Genomic DNA, 26,166 nt, shown 5'->3' with positions numbered 1-26,166 from the left:
TTTCTCTTTTCTGGTTCTTCCTTTTCCAAAGCACCCCAGCCTTGAGGTTTCAAAAGCCCAAGACAGGTTCAGTCCCATGTCTTCCTCCCCAACCCCGTTCCCAGCCCTCTCTTCCTGCTGGCTGCAGATCCAGATGTAGAACTGTCAGCTACTACCCCAGTGCCATGTCTGCCTGTGTGCAGTCACACTCCCTGCCATGCTGATAATTTGGATTAAACCCCTGAAACTGTATATAAGCCACCAATTAAATGTTTTTAATTGGACAAAGAGTGAACTAGATGACTGCATTTTCCAACAAATGGATATTAGACAACATCCCCATCTAGAAGCTGACTCTCTTCAGGAGTCACCTATATAGTTCAGGAGTACCTATATCAATACAAAATAGAGCAATAAGTATAACCATGTACAGTGATATGTCAGAGCACACTGCACAAACCTAAGCTCTGAGTAGAATATGACTTCTAATGAGAAGCTCATTCATCTTAATATTATCAAAAGTAAACAGGTTTTGAGGGGGAGAATGCATAATTTTATAACAATTTTAGTCTTGCTTCATTTTTGGAATCTGCAACAATCCAATATCTCTGATTATAAGTGATTACATTTCTTTCAAAGAAAATGGAACACCCTGATATTATCGAAAATTATCAAATTACTATCTATTTCTGTACAATGTCATTATAAAAGCCCTGCAGCTATTATGCATTTTTATTGTAAATTTGCCTTTAATGACTAAATTCATCTGCAGGCTGGTTAGATGACTCAGCAGGTGAAAGCACTTGTCACTAAGCTTAGTGAATACAGTCCCAGCCTTGGAACCCATAGGGTAAGAAGACAAAGCGAACTCCCCTAAGTGCTTTCTGACCATGGTACACATGCTCCCTTCTTCGCAAATAAAAGCTAAATAATTAACTTATCTGATATTTTATATCATAAATATGACTAATTTAAAATTATAACCAATATAAAAAGTCAATAGGGGGCTGGTGAGATGGCTCAGTGGGTAAGAGCACCCAACTGCTCTTCCAAAGGTCCAGAGTTCAAATCCCAGCAACCACATGGTGGCTCACAACCATCTGTAACAAGATCTGGCGCCCTCTTCTGGAGTGTCTGAAGACAGCTACAGTGTACTTACATACAATAAATAAATAAATCTTTAAAAAAAAAATAAAAAGTCAATATAATGTCTGCTAGTGTGTATTTAGTTACGAGCTCCATAATTTTCAGGGGCTGGATATAGCTTAGTGAGAATACTTACACTGCATGTGTAATGCTCTAGCTTTGACCCTTAGCAACGCAAAAAGGAAAAGAAAAGAAAAGAAAAGAAAAGAAAAGAAAAGAAAAGAAAAGAAAAGAAAAGAGAAAAGAAAAGAAGGAAGGAAAAATCCCTCATCACAGACATGTCTGTAATCCTAGTACAAGAAGAGCGAAGGAGTAACAGAAATACAAGCCCAGCCTGGGCTACATATCAAGTTTCAAGTTCAAGCCCAATCTGATCTCCTAACAAATGCCTGTCCCCCAAACTCCCCAAATAATAAATAAAAACATTTTCAAAACATTTTAACACCGACATTTATCCTTCGAGCATTCTCTTTAATATATGACAGTGGGCTAGACAAACTATCTTTGGAAGTCCAACCAACTGAGACAAACCCAGAGTTAAAGCCAAGGCCCTTCATTTCTACCTCTGCACCATCTACCACTGCTGCCAAATGTTAGGATCCACAATTTGCTTGTGGTATTATTCTTAACTCTATTGGCTGAATATCAGCCTGCCCCTCCCTATCACAGACTATATGTAACAATACAGATATAGAAGATATTTATCACTTGTGTCATTTAAAAACAACAAACACCAAAGCCCCACAATTGTTCAATATTAAAACCATGGACTGCTAGGAGCTTGCCAATCTCTTACAGGCAGCATCTCTGTGGACAGAACTGTTCTGACACTGAGCCAGAGAACAGTAGAGAAGAAACAAGGTCAATCTCACCTCTGCCTTTCTGGCTCTCCATCCACATCCTCATCCGCACTGCAAGTGGCACTGGAGTCGTTGTCTGACTGTGGTTCAGGCCTCTGGATCTGTTCAGCCACTACCACGTCTTCATCTCTAGCCTCTGTCTTCTCACTGGTGCTCTCCAAGTCTCTTTCCTTGGCATCCCCTTCACCTTTAGACGCAGCATTTTCTGGTACCTGCATTTCTGGGTCCACGGAGTCGGCTTTGGTAGGGGCTGGTGGATCAAGAACAGAACTGCCCTCGGCACCGCACTCCTCGTGGTCTACATCCATCGGCTCTGCAGTCTCGGCACTGGCACTGTCGGTCACCTGGGCCTCCACGCTTTCCCTTTCTGCTGGTTTTGTGGTTGGAACTGCTGAAGAGGGAGATGCACAGGGTGCAGGGTCAGTGGTGGCCTCAAGCTCAGCCACAGGCTCGGTGTTTCCTCGAGAAGCAGCATTTTCACTGCTGTCTTCACTGGACTTGGCAGCTTCAACTGGTGAAGGAGAAGGAGCACTTTCTGTGTCAGAACTATTGTCAGCACCTTAAAGATAATGATACAGCATAAAAATCTGATAATGACCAGGCTGCAGGTGCTGACAGAAACCATGCTTGAAAGCACTTGTTACGAGGAGCTTGACTCCTGTGGTGACATCAGGGAAGTGAGAGCAGCTTCTGGCCAAGCCAACAAGCTCTAAAGGTGTAAAAGTGAAAGATCAAAACGTCTTGACTTTCTGAAATTAAAACTAAAAATTCTTTCTAAAATGGTTTCTTGTCTAAATAATAGTTTAAAGACAGTGAAAGATTGGGGAGGGGGGGACTAAACAAAACTATTCCATGAATGACAACTTTCGGGTGGAAGATTTTTTTAATGTTAAAAAGTTAACATAAGACAATATACAACATGTCTGAAAACACACAGAAATATCTTTAGAAAAACAGGTTCACTTTGACACCATGAAGTTTGTCCATGTAGAAGTTTTTGTTAACTTGACACAAACTAGAGTTAACTGAGATGAGAGAACTACAATTGAGAAACTGCCACCATAGGACTGGCCTCTACGCACACCCGTGAGGCACTTGATTGGTAACTGACTCGGGAAGGCCAAATTCACTGTGGTGCCATCCCTGGGCATGTAGTCTTAGGAAGCAGAAGACACTTGTACCATTTAACCTAGACAAGCCAATAAGCAGCACTCTTGCATGGCTTCTGCTCAGTTCCTGCCTTGAGTTCCTGCCCTGACTTCCCTCAGTGTTCCAGTATGACCTGAGAGTTATGAGAAGAAATAAACCCTTTGCTTCCCATGGTCATTGTGTTTATCACAGCAATAAAAACCCTAACTAGGATAAAATGTTGAGACTAGTATAAACTGTTGAGATGAAAAAAATAAATATTCTATGACCATCTGTGAATAAATATTTTCAACAGAATGATTTTAAAACTGGAAATTCAGTTTTTCATTTATTCAAATATTTATTTATATTGATATATCTAATATATAATATATAATATATAATGATAGATTGATTGATTGATTGATTGATTTTGGGACTTTGCAGGGTGTAGATCTTCTGCCTTGCCCATAGATAAAAGTGTATGAAACTATGCTTGGGCTTTACTGTGGACTAAACTGGGTTCCCTCCTCACAAGTCCACTGTCCAACTCCTAACTTCCAGGGTCACTGCACCTGCTTGCCAGAGGTAACTGAAGTGAAATGAGCTCTTGAGCATGAGTTGTTATTCAGAGACTGGGATACCAGAGGTGCACACATAAAGGCTACATGGAGACAGACTGAGGCAGCAGCAGGCAACCTATAACGCCAGGAAGAGATCTTATCACAGGGGAGCTCTGCTAAGCACCTTGACTTTGAACTTCAAACCTGCAGAATTGTAAAAGCATATTTCTGTAGTTTAACCAATTCAATATATACTAATCTACTAAAAAGTAGCCCAAAGAGATTAATACAGGTCCCTGTGGATAAGGGGTACTATTCAAAATCCCCAGTGGATTCCCAAGACCTCAGATAGTACTTACTCTAGTATATACTGGTATTTTCCTATACATTTCCATATATTCAAAGCTACAATAAAATTTAATTTAAAAATCAGGCACAAAAAGAAATTAATAATGAAATGGAATGATTATAAAACTATAGCTTAATAAAAATTATGTTGATATGGTTTCTAACACTCAAGCTATTAAATTTAACATTAACTATTTTTAAACCATGGAAACTGCATATAACTAAAATTATTAAGGGTTTTATTCACATTTATAACCACAAAGAATAGCACTTAGCAGACACACAGCTATAAAATGAGAGTTTTCATTAGAGAGCAAATGATGCTTGCTTGTGTACCTTAAAAGTATCGTGAACAGAACAAGCTACCCCGAACCATTCTCAATTCTCCTCTAAGGGCAAATCTATCCCAGTAGTCTCTTTACACTTGTATTAATTGCCTCAATTTTTTACACAAAAACTAATGAAGAAAAAGTTGACTTACTGTAAAAAACTAAAACTCATTTGAAGTTTACAATTTTAAGGTTAAAAGACAATAATGACTTTTAGAAAAAATATCCAGTCAGTAGTTGTAAAACTGCAGTATACAGAGCTTCCTAAGCCTGTCTGAAATGGAAGAGCCAACAAGGAAAGCACCAAACACTAGTTATACACACGTTAAATTCTAATAACAAAGTGTGCGTCCACCAGTAATATTCTAAGAATCCTCACAGCAGAAGCACTCAGCTTACAAAGAAAATTTACAAACAATAGTGAATAATAATATAAACTGAAATATATTATTGTCTTCATTTTTCTATAACTAGCATACATCTAGTTTCGACATTGCAGGAAGCTGTGTCAATCTGTTTAAGCAATTGTCCCTTAGTTCCTTAGGTGGGTATTTTTTCACCTCAGGGAACTAACGCCATCCAGACATCTAACATGATAAATTAAGTATGATGTATAAACCTTAAAATATGAAATAAATCAGCCTCAAGGCAGGAAAATGAAAAAAATATATATTAACTTACAATAACAACAGAATAAGTAAATTTGGCCTTGATACACAAAGATGCATACAAAGATAGTAGATGAAGCAGGAAGTCATTGTCAGAATCTTCTGGTTGTACCACCTGTGCAATCTTTTTGTTTTTGTTTTTGATTTTGTTTTTCGAGACAGGGTTTCTCTGTGTAGCCCTGGCTGTCCTGGAACTCACTCTGTAGACCAGGCTGGCCTCGAACTCAGAAATCCGCCTGCCTATGCCTTCTAAGTGCTAGGATTAAAGGCGTGCGCCACCACGCCCGGCACTGTGCAATCTTAAGTACACAGAAACAAATACTTTTTTGTATTAACAAATACTGTGTACTTAAAAACTGATCAAATGAATAAATACATTGTTTTTAAACCTAGGCCATGAAAGCACTAATATACTATTTCCTCAGTGAAGAAATTCCTACATAATCAACAACTAAACTAAAATTTCATATTGAGGGAACAGAAGTCACACACAATTTAGGATTCTGAAATACCTTCACTATCTTCTGGATTTTCCTCCTCATTTGAGGCTTCAATATCTTCATCCTCTTGGGCAGAAACAGTGGAAGCAACACTTTCACACTGAGATACATCTCGTTCTTCACGGGGTTTCCGTGAAGCCTAAAGGTATGAAATAATAATTCAATCATAGTGAGTTAAATAACCAAAGGAGAAACAATACAGTATTACATAGTAGTCGGAAGGCATGTGGGCACAACAGAAGCTATGCTTGGAAGGACAGGCAACCACAAATTGGCCTTTTGGGTAATAGACGACTTCCATGAACCCTACCAAAACTTAACACTAAATCACACTTACACCTGCATCTCAGCACTTGGGAAGCTGGGGGCCACAGAAGAGTGTCCAAGTTCAAGGCCAGCCTGTCTTATATAGGACTTTGTTTCAACCCCTATACTCTCCAAAACATTTTTTTGAACCATTTTGGAAACTGTAATTTTGAAACCACAGCCAGTTCAGATAATATTTATTTTATCCAATAAAAAAGGACATATGATCACATTCTACTAACAATAACAAATATGACATATAGAAAACAGAAAATTATATTTGAAAGATGACTTTTTCATGATTTCAAAATAGCTAGACATCCTAAATATACTAACTGGTACATTTCATTTTAATTCTTTTAGATTAATATTTATATCTTTGTTGCATACCAAAAGGTCTTGCATAGTTTCATATAGTTATACATTCTACTTTTGAAAACCCAAGGTTTACACTGAATGTATTGCTGCTATCATATTTAAAATGATTTTGTTATTCTCATTCATACACAATTAAATTCTGCTTTAAGTAATTTGCTTGCTTGCTTTCCTTCCTTCTTTTTTTTTTCTCCGAGGCAGGGTTTCCAGGCATAGCCCTGGCTGTGCTGGAACCTGCTCTGTAGACCAGACTGGCCTCAATCTCAGACATTCATCTACATCCATCTACTTCTGCCTCCAGAGTGCTGGGATTAAAGGCATGTGCCAGTACACCAGGCTTAAGTAATTTTCAATGTTTGATATTATTAATGGTTCAATGAACACTAAGGAGTAAAATAATTGCATAGGAAGCTAATTGTTCTTGGTATTACTATTCCATTTTTTTATGATTAATGAAAGCAAAGATTTTGTTGATAAAAAATGTTCTATCTATCTTGCAAATTATGTTATACTGAACATTGACAAGTATTAGAATTATGTAATGTCTTCTTGAGATTTTTTTTTTAAAAGATTGATAAGTAAACAATTGAAGTCTCTATGACTAAAATGACTAGACAGAGGTTTTAAAAACTATAATTTAGGCATGTGGTGGCGCAACCCTTTAATCCCAGCACGTGGGAGGCAGAGGCAGGCAGATCTCTGAGTTAGGCCAGCCTATTCTACAGAGTGAGTTCCAGGACAGCCTGGATTACACAGAAAAACCCTGTCACAAACAAACAAACAAACAAACAAACCTGTATTTTAATATATTGTTAGAGAAAAGGCATACATATATATGTCCATATATATCATATATATGAAAGCTAAAGGTCAGGTCTCTCTTTCTACTATGTGGATTCTGGGGGTCAAAACAATTTTATGTAAAAAATGATAAATAAAACACTTACCACTACTGCTCTACTCACTTTCTGTTTATGTTGCTGCAAAAGGTTGTCAAGATTATGCCGTCTTTTATAGTTAAAATAGAAGTTTTTACACTGGGCTTCACTTTTAGTTCCCACCATTTTAGCAATGGCTGCCCAGTTACGACCATGTTCTACCAGGCCTGCATTTTAAAAACAGAGCAAATATTAAGTGATCAATCCACCTGTTTAAGCAAGCAAGAGAGATATTAAAAGCAACTTGAATACCGATATAAAACCAGTAACACTAAAAGTATACTTTCAGATATTTGTTAACATACTTCGATATTTATTGAAATAGTTACTGGTACAGAACTCACTTATTCTTTAATACATTTCCCCAAATTTAACACTTTTGATAGACTTTGTCCTTCACAGATCCCCCACAGGGATAAGAATAAAGCTGGATCTACAGAAATGGCTTAGCTACTTGCAAAATGAAGAAACTGGGTATTTATAGATCCTTAGAGATAGTATTTTAATAATAAAAATATATAAATTATTCAATGCATATAAAACTTATAAACAGAACTTTTTAGCTAATGCACTAATACCTTCTAAAAACGTAAAAGTTAAAGGGGCTAGGGGAAGTGCTTAGGGATAAAGTAGTTGCCTAGCATGCATAAGGCCCTAGGCGCATCCTGCAAATAAACAGATCCCAATTTAGTACTTTTCTAATCATAAATACACACTAAATACATGGAAAACAAAGTCTATAAAGGGCTTTGCTGCAATGAAGACCGCCCAACTACTAAAACAGCAGATACAGGACTCAAATTAGTGTCTGCTTGGCCAAAAACATTACAGTCTTAATTCTGACTCATTTTCTTGGTGGTATATAACTAGAACACTTAACTAGTTGAGTGGGTAAAGTGTTTGCTGAATGAGTCTAATGACCTGAAATGGAACCCCAGCCTACACATACAAAGCCAGAAGCAGTAACACATACCCTAGAAGACAGCACTCCCATGTGAGTGATGGGGGAAATAGAATTGGTTGGAAGCTCATCAATGGAATGCAACAGAAACACAACCAAGAGACCCTGCCTCAAAAGCAAAATGGAGGGAAGGAGAGAACAGTATTCCTTTGACCTTCACTTGTGCTCCATTGCATGTGTCATGCACACACACTAAATAAACAAACCAGTCATTAAAAGAAAGACTTAACCAAATAGCAAATAAGGAAACAGTCTCCATTCTATTCAATACAACTTGTGAATAATAAAAGTATAATTTCACATTCATAATTTACCCTCAAATAATGTCTAATGCATATAATCACAACTCTTGTAGAAATATCAAAATAGTACTCTGCTCTTGAATGGAAATCAAAATAAAACTCCAGACAGAATCATAAATACCTCAAACATCTTCAACTATACTAAAGTTAATTATTTACTGGATACTACTTAGTTAAATTTACTTCAAAATTCTATTTACCTTTTTAGAAAACCTTTTTAGGAATAAAAATGGGGACAAGGCTGACCTTGAACTTATTCAGTAGACAAGGCTGACCTAGTCTTTGTACATGTGCATACATATGTGTGTGTGCTCTACTTGCACTCAGGTATACACATGTGTGTGTCTGTGTCTGTGTCTGTGTGTGTGTGTCTGTGTGTGGTTTTGCTGTTTTATATGATATGTATACCATGTATATTCTTGGTGCTCATGGAAGCCAGAAGAGAGAACTGGATCCCCCTGATATTGGAGCTACACACGCTTGTGAGCCGTCATATCACTGGTGGGGAGTGAAACCAGGTCCCCTAGAAGAATAGTACACTCTTGACCACTGAACCATCATCTCTCTAGCCCCTAACCTAGTCTTTTCAATTAAAAAAAAAAAAAAATGTTTTATTTCACCCATTACCAATCTTAAAAATAAAACAAAAAAAAAACTCCAAACGATTATTTGGAGTTTACCTTTTTTAGCAACTTCCATTTCTTCTTCTGTCCATCTTGAAGTCTCAACAGGTTCTGTAGAAACTGAAATAAAAAGAAAACTCAGGCAAAAGACATCCAAACTGAACCATCCATTCAAAAAATTCATTTAACTAATAACTTATTTCTCTTATATAGTATTAAATAGTATCAGCTTCTTAAGAGCCAATTTGATGGAAAAATTCTACACTTCTTAGTGTCAAGATCTTTCTCAATATTCTCTGACAGATACCTTTGGCCATATGCTTAGTCCTACAATGACAAAGGAATACAGTGCCTCTCCCTTCCTTGCCACCAGAATATATAACCTAATCAGAGCACTCCTATAATTAAAACCCTCTGCAAGTTCCCTGCTTTGTAGCAGAAGACAGTCCACCATGACCTGCCCGGGCCCATTTTCATCCTCCCATCTGCTTGGCTCCAATACATCTGCTTGCCATTTATACAACATTCATTTTATGAAGTCTTTCTACTTTATTTTATGGTGACGTTGGTAGCACTGAATCACACAGATAGGGCACTTCATCACTAATATAATCCATTTAAAGAATAATGTTAAATTATTAATGTTAATATTGTTAAATTATGTTAAATAATGTTAACTGAATAATGTAAATCATTACAAATGATGTAAATAAGGAAAATATTATATAATCCTTTTAAAGAATAATATGATGAACAACAAAAATCTGTTAAAGAATAATACTTTATAAGAAAAAGAAACATAATTGTAGCCTTAGGCCCAGTATATCTTGCCTAAGAATTTATTCCTTAAATAAGCAGAAAGTGTTAAGTATAGGAAAACATCTTCAACTACACTGCTGACCATGATGGTTTAAGAAGGAGGAAACAGACAGTTTAACTACTCAACAGTAGAAAATGTTTATGTAAGCCACTCTTCAGAAGCAAAATGTCAGCACACAACAGGCATTTAACAACTAAAATGGTAATTATGAATACTTGAAAATTATAAAACAGGGCTGGAGGGAGGGCTCAGAATAGAGAACTACATTCAATTCCCAGCTCCTACATGTCAGCTAACTTTAACTCCAGTCCCATAGGATCCAACACCCTCTGCTGGCTTCCAAGGACAACAGGAATGTACATGGTACACAGATATATATGTAGACAAAGCACACATACACAATTAATAAAAAGAATTAAATCTCAAATTCCAAGAAAAATTCCTAAAGAGAGGGAAGAAATACATGGACAGTATATAATATTCATTAATTTGTTTTTATATTATACAAATTGCCCAGAAAGATGGCTCAGCAGGTAAATGCACTTATACTGTAAGTCTGTCAATCAGAGTTCAGGCATGAAGATTGTTCTTGGACCTCTACATATGACCAGTGGCCAGTGTGTACCTGCACTCACCAAACACATGTACATACATAAGTGAATTAATATTTTAATGTGAAAAAATAGAAACTATTTTTGTTTAAAAATTAAAAAAATAAAAAGTTAGTGGACAAAGTGGTATACTAATGGAAGAAAAGCTACACTGTAACTATTTTCTTTCCAAATTTTATATTCAAGTTTAATAATTAAAAAGCAGATTTTAAGATTACTTCTTGGGCTGGGCAGTGGTGGCGCACGCCTTTAATCCCAGCACTTGGGAGGCAGAGACAGGTGGATTTCTGAGTTTGAGGCCAGCCTGGTCTACGGAGTGAGTGCCAGGACAGCCAAGGCTATACAGAGAAACCCTGTCTCGAAAAACCAAAAAAAGGGAAAAAAAAAAAAAAAAAAGATTATTTCTTGGTTATCAATACTGGCTGGCATACCCTGCCTTATTTTGTCTACCAAACAGAACCCTGATAAGACTACACCCTCCACAAAGCAATCTCTTCTACTAACTGGGCTCTGGTGGTGGCGGCAGGGGTGGCGGGGGCTCCTCAGTGGCTGCAGCAGCAGCACTGGCAGCTGCAGCTTCACTTGTCATGGACCTGGTGATCCGGCCCTTCCGGCGCCCTTGGCTGTTAGCAGTCTTCCGCCCCCTTGGAGTGGCCTGCTCTCTTTCTTCAGGTTCTTCTGCTGTGGCTTCTGTTCTGTCCTTTTCCTTGGCTGTTTCTCTAGAAACAAAAGCAAATCAAAGCTTTTGTGATCTAAAAGTATGGATACAGCAAAGAGTATTCTTGAAATAGAAACTGCATAAATTTATCCACTCTTTAACTTTTAAACTCTATCTTGTGAAAAACTTTATGTGAGAACTTTATCATGTGAGATTTTAATAGCTTTGAGAGATTCAAGACATGCCAGAAGAATAGACTTAAACTTTAAACATATTTCATGTTAACTTAAAATCCAGACATTCATAAGAAAATATCAAATGATAACAGAATCACCCAGACCTGAAATGGAGCAGAAAGACTTTATAGCAATGGCAAAAGGACTGAGGTTTTTGCTTTTGCTTAAATCCTGTTAAAGTTTACTCTATGAAATGAGTTTAAAGCAGGTAACTCTTCTATTAGGCTAAATAAGAAAAAGCAACACACACTACATACTTGGTAAACACTGACTCCTAAACATCCTGCAAACAATTAAGTGTTAAAAACTTGGTCCTAATGGGTGCTGTTTACAAGTGTTGGAAGAGGTAAGACCTAGTAGATCTTTATGTCAGTGTTAGCATAAAGGGTATAACGAGAGATCTCTCGCCCTCTTTCCTTATTTCCTTTCTCTCTGTAAAATGATTAATGGAACCAACCAGTCAGATTAATACTTCTAAAACTGTAAGCTAAAAAGATTTTCTATTTCTAAGTCGATTATGACATAGGGTTTTTTTTTTTCTTATAGTGATGGAATGCTAACTCCATTTATACTTAATTCTAGAACATTATTAATCCGAGACTAAGAGTGGACAGAAATTCTGACTACAAAGAAACCTAGGACGCTGGGTGGTGGTGGTGTTGCATGCCTATAACCCCAGCACTCAGAAGGCAGAAGCAGGCCAATCTTTGAGTTCGAGGCCAGCCTGGTCTATAGAGTGAGTTCCACACCAGCCAGGGCTACTCAGAGAACACATCTCGAACAAAATAAAACAAAATAAATGTGCATGTATACATAAAATAACATCCCTGCAAAATAAGGTCATTAATTCAAACATTCTATTTACTAAAACATCCATTTCTTTCTTTTTTTTAATTTTGTTTTGTTTTGAAACCCTGGCTTGTCCTAGAACTTACTCTATAGACCAGGCTGGCCTCTGCCTCCCCAAGTACTAGATTTAAAGGCCTGTGTGTGCCATTACTGCCTGACTAATACTGAATTTCTTTTCTTTCTTTCTTTTTTTTTAAATATTTTCTTTATTTACATTTCAAATGTTATCCCCTTTCCTAGTTTCCCCCCCCCCGAAAATCACCTATCCCCTCTCCACTCCCTAATACTGAATTTCTTCATCATGCCAAGAACCTGTTAGTCAAAGCATATGTTCCTGTAAACTCGTACCACATATTCACACGGGTACAGATACAGCTTCAGATCTGAACAATAACATATATCTAACTGCTCAACTCACTTAGAGTCTTCCTTCTCATCTTTTTCTTCATCATCCTTCTTTTCTTCTTCCTTTTTCTCTGTTTTTTCTGCTTTATCCTCTTCTTTTTCTTCTACTTTTTCTTCTTGTGAGGGACGGGCAATCTGCTGCTAGAACACACCATCAATTGTAAGATACAAAAGGTTTAAAAAAAAAAAATCAAACTATGATAAATTACAGTATTCACTTGGAACAATGTTATTGGGGAGGAATCCCATTTACAGTAGTAGATGGGGGCACTAAGAATAAACCTAACCAAGAAAAGGAAGGAAATTCTACAATAAAGAAAACAAACACTTCCTTGTTCACAGAGTATTAAAATGGCAATGTTAATGAAAGGGACCTAAAGATTTGGCATAATTCCCATCAAAACTCCAATGACTTTTTTGTTGTTTGTTTTGTTTTCTAGACAGGGTTTCTCAGTGTAGTCCTGGTTATCCTGGGACTTGATCTGTAGACCTGGCTGGCCTCAAACTCAAGAGAGCTGCCTAACTCTGCCTCCAAAATGCTGAGATTTACGGTGTGCTGTACCACCGCCAGGGTTCCAATGATGTTGTTTATCAAACAAGAATAGACAATCTTATATAAAGTTCATATGAAAACACAAAAGGCCCTAAATGGCCAAAGGGAAGTATCAAAATCTGATCTCAAATTGTACTACAGAATAATAGTAACAAAACTTACATATTGATCAATAAAATAAAGAACCCAAATTCATACAACCATAACCACTTAATTTTTAACAAAGAAGTCTAAAGCATATATTGGGGAAAAACATAAATGTTAGTAAAAATAGTACTTGGAAACTGAATAACCAAGTGTATAAGAATAAAATTATATCCATATTTCTTTTATATGCCCCCAAAAATGAATGAAAGATATTTTTAATGTAAGAGCTAAACCTTTGAAATTGCTGGAGAAACCATGTTAAGATACAGGAAGAGCTAAGGGGTATGACTGACACAGCCCTTCTGGAAACTACTAGAGCTATCTCCATCAGTATGGAGAGCAAAAACAAAACCACCAAAAACTCTAAAGATTCCTTCAGAAACACTGAAGACCCAATAAATGTTTTAAGAAAAGTAAAATGACACAAAAGACTCTTTAAGGGTAGTCAGAGGGCTCCTTACACATACATGTTAATTGCTATACTGGTCACTAGGGCTAAGAAATGGAGCTGACTTAAAAGTCCATCAACAAACAAACAAATAAATAGTGACACAATATACAATTTTATTTTATTCGGCCTTAAAAAAAATGAAACCATGGTATGTACAAAATAAAATGAAGTGGAAATAATTGTTAAGTAAAATAAGGCAGACTAAGGCAGTCAAGGTAAGAAATGATTTCAATGCATGTTTGTGTGTCAGCATGTCAGGAAAGGAGGACAAGAGCAAACAACCCTATCATAAAGGAGGGAAAAGCACTGGGGACAGAGGAAGGAGGAGACATCAAGGTAGGGTAGTCTACAGAGCAGTGAGGAGGGATGAAGAACAACAAAGCAAGAATGAAGTTCAATAATACCTATTACTTTGTAAACTAATTTTTTAAATTGGATAGAAGACAAATAAAATGTATTCTTCTTTCACATGTTATACAATCTACCTCTGATGATTTTCTCTCACTTCTGAAATTACAGATTAAGTTTCTGGGAACTCCCTAATGAGCATAGGTCACTCTGTACCCCATTTTTCAGTGTCCTGGTGTAAAAACACACATATTTTCTAGCAGTCAGCCACACTCACGAAACTTCTCACAGGCAAAAAACAGGGGTGGACTCTTTACCTGTAGGCACTGCCTAAGCCTGCAGACACTATGACATGGAAAGCCTTCTCTTTACCTGCAGTCCAACCTCTTTCTTCTTTTCTTCCTACAAGATCAATGCTGCTTATCTATCGATCTTCAGCACGTCTTATCCTCTATTATTCTATCAATTTTTCAGAGTCTGTCAAGGACTACATCTTCTATTGAGTGCTAGAATTCCCTCACTTGTACATGGCCTTACCAATTTTCCAATCTAGTTAATTTCCAAGTTTCACTTGCATCTGGATATTTACTTAGAAAAGTTTTGAGATATCAGGGGATTTTGTAACTACGAGATGATTTATTTTACAATTGAGAATGCTTTTTTCAGCTCCGACTTCATATTTCTAGCAGAAGGTAAACATAAGTCTTGTTTCAAATGCTAATATAATAACCTAGAAGCTGGAGAGAAGGCTCAGCAGTTAGGAGCACTGGGTGTTCTTCCAGGAGTTCTGAGTTCAACTCCCAGCACCCATGTTTGGTGTGCAGACAGACAGTCAGACACAATACCCATATATATTAAATAAACAAATCTTGGAAGAAAGGAAGGAAGGAAGGAAGGAAGGAAGGAAGGGAGGGAGGGAGGGAGGGAGGGAGGGAGGGAGGGAGGGAGGGGGGGGAGGGGGGGGAAGGTTGATTCAAATGCTAATAACCCAACCCCTATACAAATATAGTACCAGTCTTTTGCTCTGAAGGAGCAAGGTGGCATGCTAATGACAAAGTCTGCTTTTTCTTTAGTGTATTAGCTGTGTGATCAATAAAAAGGTTCATAACTCAAATACATGATGGGTCATAGCAGTTAAATATAAGAAAGGGGCTAAAATTTCCCATAGAATTCAATGATACAAGTAATCTTCTTTCCTTTCTTTTTCACGGTTTTAAAATCCCACACATTTCCTGCTGCCTGAAACCTAAACAAGGTCTGATTTCAGTTCCCTGGTATTTGGGAGAAACAAGCAACTGCACTCCTGCACTAGCTCAGAGAGTAGGAAGGCAGCCACAGCTCCCAGCTCTGCAGATTGTGGAAAGGACCACAGAAACAGATAGTCTTGTTACTCAAATGCAGAAAGGACACTTTTCTAGAGGTTTTTTCATCATTTTGCATGCTGATAAGGTAGTGGTCGTAGCAAAGAAGGCAGAGATCTAAATCTTACTTCTGGCAATTTGATGGAGACCTATGATAACAGTGAGTGGTTTAAACAAGAGGTAGTTGAAGTTCCTTCTGTTTCAGACAAATATGTAGAGAGCCACCAGTACATGTGGTTTAGGACGTGATAGGTTCTAACCTCAATTTAGTCCTGACAGGCTGGCTGCAGCAGAATAGGCCCACTCAAAAGGAAACTTTCTCTAAGTGCCTTCAATGGACACAGCAGCTCTTGTATGGGTTTCTTTCCTTCAGAACGGATACTCACAGTCAAGAAAACAAGTTTCATTCGGCTAGGCAGGTCCTCCTAGCATGAAATAAGATATTCTCTACAAATAAAAAAGTACAATATAAAACCAAATAAAAAGCCAGGCGTGGTGGCACACACCTTAATCCCAGCACTTGGAAGGCAGAGGCAGGCAGATTTCTGAGTTCGAGGCCAGCCTGATCTACAAAGTGAGTTCCAGGACAGCCAGGGCTACACAGAGAAACCCTGTCTCGAAAAACCAAAAAAAAAAAAAAAAAAAAAAAAAAAACCCAAAAAAAAAATCAAAGTAAAAAAATAAATAAAAGGAAATAAAAGGATAAAAGGTGTCTGTATTCAGTGTGAACATTGCCTGGGGGATTTTAGGGTAGCATCAAGAACTGCTGTATCTAACTGTATTCCTAACACCTGTAGATATATTCTATTTTTCATAGCCAAAAAAATCTCAAGTTAAACCAGGCATCTTAGCACTAGGGAGGCAGAGGCAGGTGGATCTCTGTGAGTTTGATGGCAGCCTGGTCTACGGAGTGATTTCCAGGACAGCCATAGCTACACAGAGAAACCATGTCTCTAAAAAGGAGGGAAAAAACCCTCAAATTAATAAAACAGAATAAAATACTGAATTCCCCCACTTAGTAGACACTTTGAGTTGTCTAGTAACAAAATGACTGAGTGATCTGACACAGCAAAGAGGACAAAGAGAATGCAGCACTACTTGACTCCCATGCACGTTTGCTTTAAAATGTATTCAGATAAGAAAGAATTTCTTAAGCCTCTTGTCAAAGATAGTAGCAATTAATACCTTTAAGGTAACTAAATTTCAGACTAACTTTACAGAGAAGAAATCAGTCTCAGCATTGTCCTCTGAGGATTCTGGCAGCACACACAGTTTCCATACTGATGCTAGCATATACACATCACTGATGCCAATCACAAACGCAAAAAACAAGGTTCTAAGCACAGACCCATGGGACGGGTAATGGTGTAAAGCTCTTGGCATTATACTCAAATTTTAGCCTTTCTTCCTAAGTATAGTCAATACTTAACAGGTTAGACAGACATCCTTCCAACTTCAAAACTACTAAATATGTTTCTGGATGCTTTCAAAGACAAAAATATGTTGGTGACAAGACATAGAAATAAACAGTGTCAACATAGAGGAAAAACAAAAAAATCCTGAAAAAGGAAACCAAGTATTTGAAAATGAAGAGAGTGTTTTTAACAATGACTTGTGTGACAGCTCTGGTCACAAACAGGCAATATAAAAATCCTATCTGTATGTATTCCCCTGGGGACATACCAGGTGTGAGTAAATGTTTAAATTTACACCAGGTCCTAACAAAACAAATTCTGTTTTTTCCTTTTTGTTTAAAAGGTGTGTGTGTGTGTGTGTGTGTGTGTGTGTGTGTGTGTGTTTATGCACAGGCACCATGGACACCCGAAGAGTGTAGACATCAGGCAGTTGTGAGCAATCTGACTCAGGGTGATAGGAACCAAACTGGGTCCTCTGAAGAGTATTAAGTGCTCTTACATAAAATAATATTCCTCTTTCACCTTTCATTTTTATTGTATGTGTGCCTCTATATGGACATGTACATTAAAGTCCAGGTGCCACTGGAGGCAAGGAGAACACATCTGACCTCCCAGTTGGACTCCCAGGAGAAGGTAAGTAGCCACTGTGGGTGCTGACAATAAAACTATATAAGAACAGTGCGCACTCTCACCCCCCACACTACCTCTCCAGCCCAAGCATATTTTTAATTGTGGATTGCAATTAACACCTGTCTGAATATTCTTTTGTCTTCATATTTCAATCAACTTTGAAACAATTACTTAGTAAAACTAATATACCTGATTTCTGCCTCTGCGTTTTCCATAATTCCTTCTCACAAGGGCCTTATAATTCTCATTTTTCTTGGTTAAATAGTAATATAAAACACAATCAGGAACACTCTGCAATAAAAAAATTATTTAATGTTTCATTTTAATTCTGTAATAAAAATATTCAAATTTTTATATCTTATTTCATGTTCAAATATAAATAAGATATTTTCAAGAAAAATTTCTAGTGTAACCAAATCATAAATTAAAAACAAAACCACATGGCCCTAAGTTAAAGCATACCTAGGCAATACAGACAAGGGAACTAATATACAAGACATCTACAGTTGCTTTAATCCAAATTATATGAACGATACAAAGTTCATCAAAAACATTCAATGTGCTCTTACTAACTGGCAATATACTCTAATATATATATGTATACACACACACATATATATATATATATGTATACACATACATACACTCAAAAGTGTCTCATGATGTTTTAATCAAAAACATTAAAACTACCTGACTACAAAAAAAGAAGCAGAAGGAAATCAGGACTGTTATTTTAACCAGAGAACTAATGACCTTTAAAAACCCAAAGTAATTAATGTATTCTTGGGAATAGACATTACGATTATTTTTGGAAAAAAATGATGAAAAAGTTGCTGTTGGTTCTCTGGAAAAAACTATATTCACTTAACTTCTTTCTGTTGTTTTGTTTTCCATTACAGGTTTCTCTATGTAGTCCTAGCTGTCCTGGAACTCACCCTGTAGACCTGGGTGGTCTTGAACTCAGAGATCCTCCTGCCTCTGTCTCCACAGTGCTAGGATTAAAGGTGTGCACCACCACCTGCTGGCTACTTAAAAAAAATTGTGTTTGTTTTGTTTTGAGATAGGGTCTCAACTATGTAGTTCCTACTGGCCTAGAACATACAATGTAGACGAGGCTAGCCTTCTGTCTGCAATGCTGGATACCTCCACATCCAGCAATATTTATTTCTAGTTTGTGTGTGTGCACATGTGTAGATATGTGTAGAAGCCAGGCGTATTAAGGTCACCCTGAATTGGAATTACAATTGGTTGTTAACCATTTTATGTGACTCTCTGCACATGCAGTAGACATTCTTAGCCACGGTAGCATTTCTAGCCCCTGTGCTTAAGACTATAATATAAATATAGCTATCATTTTATACATTAATAAAGCTCCCAGATGTTTTCATCTATCATAGTCATTTGTAAATTCAGTTCTAATTAACTACAATTGCTTGTCAGAACACACAGTAAAAAATGCACACACATTACAAGCCTAAAAACACCTCAGTGTTTCTTCTTACCTTCCTTTCCAAATAGGATGCAATTAATCCAAAGTTTTTTGGATGCTGGATAAACCTGAGTTTAAAAACAGAAACAATATTTAGAAACATCACTCAGCCCAAAAGAAGATTTCTATGACATTTTAAATTCCCCCAGAAGCCCAGGAAACAACAAAGAAAACCAGGGTAGAAAAATGTAAGAGGCAGAAGATGGAGAGGAAAGCTGTGATTGCTATTTTCAGGATATGACATCATCATTGCACTCGTAAACTCAAAGCACAAGTTACCTGCACAAGCCCTATGCCAATATCAAGTCATTTTCACATGCCAGCAAGGAAGGGTCAAGGACTCTTGAGACCCAATCTCAGTGGAGGGGCTACTGGCATTTAACGGCTGATAAAAAAGGAAGGCTATTTTTCCTCTGTTAAGTAGTTAACAATGCTTTAGAAAATAACCTCAAGGCCAACTCAATGGGTCACACTTTTTTAAAACAAACATGAAAGTCAAAAATAAATGTGTTAGGAAGAAGTTGAGAGGGAGTAGGAGAGAATGGGAGAGAGAGTAATGGGATGGATATAATAAACTATATACATTTATGAAATTATTCAAGATAGAAATATTAATAAGAATATATACACATACAAATGTTTTAACAAAATAAGAAATAACTAGGAGAATAATGTCTAGCCTAAATCAAAGTGACTCCTCACTTCCCACTGGATAACAGAGATATAAAGAATTTTGTTTTAGTTCTCTTCTTCCCCTCTTCTCTCTCTACCACTGATTTGTCTCTCCCTACCAATAAAACCTCTTCCACATGGAAAAAAAAAAAGAATTTTGTTTTAAAGAATTGTTTACTTATGTATATTAAGTACACTGTCTTCAGACACACCAGAAGAGGCCATCAGATCTCATTACAGATAGCTGCGAGCCACCATGTGGTTGCTGGGAATTGAACTCAGGACCTCTGGAAGAGCAGTCAATGCTCTTAACCACTGAGCCGTCTCTCCAGCCTCTGATATAAAGAATTTTTAAATGGCCAAGTTTTTAAAGGATGGTTTTTTAAATTTTGTTTTTTTGGGTTTGGTTTGTTTTTTGAGACAGGGTCTTACTATGTAACCCTGACTGTCCTAGAGCTCACTGTGTAGACCAGAATGGCCTCAAAATCATAGAAATGCCTGCCTCTGTCTCTGGAATGCTGGAATTAAATGCACACACCACCACATCCTTTTATTGCTAAATGTTTAAAAGAAACTGCCTACTTGAATCTATGATTATTGTAAGGCACAGAAATCTGTCCTATAACGAGCCTCCCAAAAGTAACCTGTACTGCATCGAAGTTAAGGAATCTTTCCTAAAATGATTGCAGATGCCCATTTCTGTTAGCCATTATCCTACCTCCAAGCTTACAGGAAGATATGTTTATCTATTACTCAGAGCATTTACTCCAATGCCAAACTGGAATGAAAGCTCTGTGGAAAGAGTTCACTCTCAAGTAAAAGTCAAACACTTTTACTAACTTCTATAAAAGAATAATTTAACAGTTAAATTACTTGTCCTTAAAGATCTCCTTTTCATGGTCAGTCCAAACATTCATAAACTGTCTGTCTTTATAAACCTTCATTGGGTCCTCCATCAGCCCATTCATATTGATGAATTTGACCCTTCTTTGTTCTGCATCAAACATCATAGGTGGAATTACAGAAAGCTGACGCATTTGCTTCTCATTATTCTGCAAAAGATGAATGCAGTTTAGTTGGGATAATATTCAAACTAAAATTTTAAGGAGATATAGACTTTAACAGGTAAAAAAATCTGCAACTTAATGACAATGTCATACATCATAGCATGTCTTATATAATTATTTCTAAGATATTTACACTGAATTACATGAATTACAGAAAATTCACTTAAAACTACTACTTGTTACACTAGCAAGATTTTGCTGATAGGACCCTGATATAGCTGCCTGCCTCTGCCTCCCAAGTCATGTGTCCCACCTTCCAGCCAATCAGAGCTATTTCCTTAACTTTTTCCAGGTCTCCTTGCTGACAAAAGAATCCTTGTAAAACATTTAATTACACTACTTGAAACCATGAGATGGTTGACCTCAGTCTTTAGAAACTTCAAGCACTATTGCCTAAAGTATCCTCATTTACATACTGATAAACATTTACCCCCTGAGCTATAGGACTGAAATGCTTATATAATTAGAGAATTAACTTGAATGAATCAATTTTCTTACCTCCTGTTCAGAAAGACCATCAATAATTTCAGAAATCTCATGCTCACTCCTAGCAATGGTGGCTGAAAGACCAGCTCCCCTCTGACCAACTCTAAATATGAAGAAAAAATACAAATATATTTAAAGACTTTTTATGAAGACATAACAAATTAGTATAAATACTGGAACTACACAGACCAAGCTGGCCCCAAAATCAAAGATCTGCCTGTCTCTGCTTCCAAGTGCTAGAATTACAGGCACACACACCACTGCCTAGCTTAAAGTGGGACTTTTAAAATAAATATTTTATAATCACTCTTTGAAACTTTGTTCACATGAACAATTTATCTTGATCACATCCACCTTCCATTCCTCCCTTTCAAGATCTCTACACTTTTGTTGTTGTTGTTGTTTACTTTTCTGTGTAACCCATTGAATTCAATTGGTACTATCTGGAATGTTGACTGGTGTTGGGTTGATCATATACAAGTCTGTACATATAACTACAACTCCTTAAGTTCATTAGTGAAATATCTACATCATGTCCATGTCTGTAAGATAGGACACACAATGGCACATTTTTGTGTATATGTATGTCTATAATGCAGGTATGTCTGTAAATGTGTGCAGATATTGGGTGTCTCCCTTGATGACTCTTTATTAAGTAGGACTTTTTTTCTAAACCAATAGAAAGTCAAAAAAAACAAAAAAAAAACAAAAAAACAAAACAAAACAAACCTGAAATTCAGTGAATACTTTCAAGAGGTATGCATAAATCACTACCAAATTAGCAACAACTTAAATGTTAAGAGATTTAAGTTACACACTGGACTGGGGATACATTACAACTCAGCTGGTAAAGTGTTTGTCCTACATGCATCACTACCTGGGTTTGATCACTAGCACCACAGACAGACAGACAGACAGACAGACAAAAAGGTTATATATTCTAGTTAGAATAGTGCACTGAGTAATGGGGTACCTGTATTAAAAAAGAAATGATTGATGCCATGTCTAATTTTTGTCTGTATTCTAAATAATGGCAGAGCAAGCTTAGAAAAATACATTGAACATTTCTAAAATATAAGGAAAACAACCAAAACAGAAAATCAAGTTTAAGATATTTGTAAGTTTATGTGGGCATTACTGATGAGGTTTCATTCATACCTATTTTCTACACGTAAAAACCTATCAAAATACAAAGTGTGGTTCACTCCCAGCACCAGGAGACCAGGAGGCAGAGGCAGATGATCTCTGTAAGACTTAAGACAGACAGATCTCTATAGCAAGTTTCAGGACAGCCAAGGTTACATAAAAAGACTGTCTTTAAAATAAATAAATACATGAGTCAAAATTTATCTACTAAACTCCTCCTCCCCCCCCCCACCCCGCAAAGAATTTTTCTTTAACTCTTATTTTTATTTTATGTGTCTGGGTGTCTTGCCTCCATTTCTGTCTGTGTACCACACACATGCCTGGAAACAACAAAGTCCAGTAGAGGGCATCAGCTCACAGGTAACCAAGCCTGGGTTCTATGCAGGAACACCAAGGACTCTTAACCACAGAGCAATCTTTCACCACACAGAATTTCTTGATTCAATAATCAATTTCATGCTATTTCATTATGTTTGATTATTAAGGAACATTCAGGTCTGTTCGTACTGTCATTTTGAAGAAAATTAGTACTTTCAAGATTTAAAGGCTTAAGATGAGGGAGGATTTGGCCCAATTGGCAGAGTGCTTGCATTGCCTGCCTAACATGCACAAAGCCCTGTGATTCAATCCCCAGCACTGCATAAACTCGGCATGGTGACACACAGGAACATGTAATGCCAGCACTTGGAAAGTAGAGGCAGAGGATCTCAAGCACATAGTAAAATACCGAGTCAGCCAGGGCTGACCTACTCCAGATCCTGTCTCAAAGGTGAAGGAAAAAAAAAAAAAAGTAAAGACCTAGGGCCACAGATATCTTGTGATGGCTCAGAAGTTAAAGAGAACAGGGTGCTCTTCTGGAGGACCCAGGTTCAATTCCCAGCATCCACATGGCAGCTCACACTTGGCTATAACTCTAGTTTCAAGGGAATCTAAGGCCTTCTGGCCTCCGTGGCTACCAGTTATGTACATGGTGCAGACAGGCACACAGGCAAAACATTCATTCACATGCATAAAACAGTTAATGAAAAATATTCACTTAGATTTGACATGCAAATTAAATATACAAAATAATATTAAATTCACTAAGAAATGATCCTCAGAGCTGGCAAAATGGTCCATGCGGTTGCCATTGGATCTGATGGACTGGGCTAATACTGGTTGGTGGGATCAGAGAACCTACTCCCACAAGTTGTCCTCTGGCCTTTACATCAGATCAGTATTTACTATGGCACATGAGCCTCCCACATATAACCCCCAAAATGAATAGTAAGTATAATTTTAAAAACTTAAGTTCAAAATTAAAATTTCTTGCGGGCAGTGGTGGCATACACCTTTAATCCCAGCACCCAGGAGGCAGAGGCAGACCAATCTCTGAGTCTGAAGCCAGCCTGTCCACAGATCAAATTCAAAGACAGCCAAGGCTACATAGAGAAATCTTGTCTCAATACAAAACCACCCAGCCCCTCACCTGCAGCAGCACTCCAGAGAGCGGGCTCTGCACCTGGCCTGAGCAGCACAATAGAGCCGGCCCTGCTGGCATGGCCACAGGAGAGGGCATGAGAATGAGAGAGCCAGCTCATTGGGTGAGCTAGCTGAGGCAGTGCTGGAGAGCCCTCCCTGGTGGTGTGGGTACGGGAAATATGGCAGGCTTATTAGCTCAGATGCCACCCAGGCCCAGATCCAGGGCTTTGAATTGACCCACCCCAACATCTGCCCCATTAATGAACAGCTGGAACACTCGAAGGGGCCGGTCCTACAGATTCAAAGCAGCAGGATCTCCATGACACAGGGCATAGAAGGGTGGACAAAAGGATAGTCTGTGGGGCACACTATGACACACTACAGCCTGCACAGTGAGATTTCTACTTTCTTTTGGGGGCAAGGGTGGAAGACAGGAACAAAGGGAAGAAAATATGAGTGGGAATGAGGTACATGATGCGAAATTCGCAAAGAATCAATACAAAGTTAAATAAAAAAATATGATTTGAAGGGGAAAAAAAATCACAATTACTAAGCATCAAACTACATACCGCTGAAATCGTTCTTGCTGCTCTCTTTGTTTTCGAATTTCTGGAAACTGCTTCTCATAGTATTCCCTTGTTTTGCTTTCTTTTGCTTTCCTCCGGGGATTATTTTCTATTCTGTCCACTTTTTTCTCCCACGCTTCCATGAGCTGATCATAGCGCTGGCAGATTTTTTGTTCCTATTAAACACCCGTAGCAAATTAATAACAATTAAACTGAACTCATGATTTGGTAAGCCTAACCCTTTGAGATATATTCCATTTCTTAAATTGAATCAGAAGTACATTTGGCTTGTATGACTGAGCTACAAATGACAACGTGTTCTTGGTCTAACAGGAGAGATGGAGCCGTTCCCTTAGACGAACTCACAGGAATCCTTCCCCTGAAGATTTCCCTAGCCATTAGCACTATAGCAATTGACAGACTCACTGACAACCACAACCAGTAGTGTCTGACCTGCTCTTTTTATTTTCCTGACAACATGCCTCATCAAAAGGAAAGGAAAAAGAAAAACATGTACATAGTGCATCATCTATCCAGTGCTTCTCAATCTTCCTAGTGCCGTGACCTTTTAATTCAGCTCCTCATGTTGTGGTGACCCCCAACCATAAAATTATTTTCATTGCTACTTCATAACTGTAATTTTACTTCTGTTATGAATCATAATGTAAATAGGGGTGTTTTCCGATAGTCTTAGTCAACAACTGCTGTGAAAGGGGTAGCTAGAGCCCAGAGGGGTCACAGTCACAACCCACAGGTTGAAAACCACCGTTCCAATCACTCTTTTTTTTTTTTTTTTTTTTTTTGGTTTTTGGAGACAGGGTTTCTCTGTGTAGCCCTGGCTGTCCTAGAACTCACTCTGTAGACCAGACTGGCCTGGAACTCAGAAATCCACCTGCCTCTGCCTCCCGAGTGCTGGGATTAAAGGCGTGCGCTACCACGCCCGGCTGGTTCCAATCACTCTTAAAAAGGCAGCTATTAGTACTGTATCGGTACCTATCCACACTGTCAGAGAACACATGCACGTTTAACAGTTTCTCTACCATTAGCTTTTTCACCTTTTTTGTTCTTGTTGCTGTTGTTAACTAGTCAATTTTTTTGATAGCACAGAAAAGGTTGGAATTAGCTATTTATTCATCATCATAAAAAGAAATCCGGTAAAAACATGAAGTCAAGAACTAATATTGTAGTTAAATAAGTGATTTAAAAAGCAGAAAAACTTTCCGTTATGGTTATAGAACTATGTGAATATGATACTGGATAAAGGAAAGTGAGAGGGCCTTAGGGGACACTGCTAACATTGGTCACCTTAAGAGAGACTGGATAGGAGAGTATTTCTTCCTCATGCCATTCCCTCACCACTCCTTCCAACATCCATTTGCCTTGTGTGCGCTTCACGTTTTCTCTCTCTTTCCTCCCACCTCCTTAATTCAAGTCAACACCATCACCGAGAGCGAAGCAATCATCTATCTAGTAAATGTGGTTCACATCATTTCTGTTGCTTTCCAAAGCAGAGAAGGAAGCCAGGGCTTGGCTCATGCTAGGTCAGTGTTCAGATCTTCCCATGCATTCTCACTTTTACAACCAGATGGAAATTCTTTTGTTGTTTAATACAGAGCTTCCTCTATCTGGAGATGGCCTCAAACCCACTAGGTAACTGACCATGACTTGAATTTCTGATTTCCCTGCTTCAACCTATTGAGTGGGGATCATAAGCACGTGATACCATACAGTTCATTTGGTACTAGAGATCCAATCCAAGGCGTCATTTA

At 37.7% G+C, this 26,166-nt stretch overlaps 1 protein-coding gene across 30 annotated transcripts in view; it reads right to left on the bottom strand.

The window, feature by feature from the left end:
- The window catches only part of Ncor1 (nuclear receptor corepressor 1), a 142,035-nt gene that overhangs the window by 54,228 nt on the left and 61,641 nt on the right, over nucleotides 1-26,166 (bottom strand). For 14 of the 30 annotated variants that reach the window (XM_029483963.2, XM_029483964.2, XM_029483960.2 and 11 more), the window contains 11 exons: nucleotides 24,401-24,573; nucleotides 21,237-21,327; nucleotides 20,545-20,723; nucleotides 19,013-19,067; nucleotides 17,700-17,801; nucleotides 12,619-12,746; nucleotides 10,962-11,176; nucleotides 9,084-9,146; nucleotides 7,150-7,307; nucleotides 5,534-5,660; nucleotides 1,998-2,544 (listed from right to left, as the gene is read on the bottom strand). In XM_029483963.2, the coding sequence (XP_029339823.1) occupies nucleotides 1,998-2,544; nucleotides 5,534-5,660; nucleotides 7,150-7,307; nucleotides 9,084-9,146; nucleotides 10,962-11,176; nucleotides 12,619-12,746; nucleotides 17,700-17,801; nucleotides 19,013-19,067; nucleotides 20,545-20,723; nucleotides 21,237-21,327; nucleotides 24,401-24,573 (1,838 nt within the window). The remainder of the gene's footprint in view (nucleotides 1-1,997; nucleotides 2,545-5,533; nucleotides 5,661-7,149; nucleotides 7,308-9,083; nucleotides 9,147-10,961; nucleotides 11,177-12,618; nucleotides 12,747-17,699; nucleotides 17,802-19,012; nucleotides 19,068-20,544; nucleotides 20,724-21,236; nucleotides 21,328-24,400; nucleotides 24,574-26,166) is intronic. The other 16 variants (XM_085829930.1, XM_085829932.1, XM_029483975.2 and 13 more) reach the window with 6 other exon arrangements.

This window comes from Mus caroli, unplaced genomic scaffold (genome assembly GCF_978045245.1).
Source record: "Mus caroli unplaced genomic scaffold, Mus_caroli_1 scaffold_13, whole genome shotgun sequence".
In the NCBI taxonomy this organism is placed as follows: Eukaryota; Metazoa; Chordata; class Mammalia; order Rodentia; family Muridae; genus Mus; species Mus caroli.
This window is presented reverse-complemented; position numbering and strand designations above follow the sequence as displayed.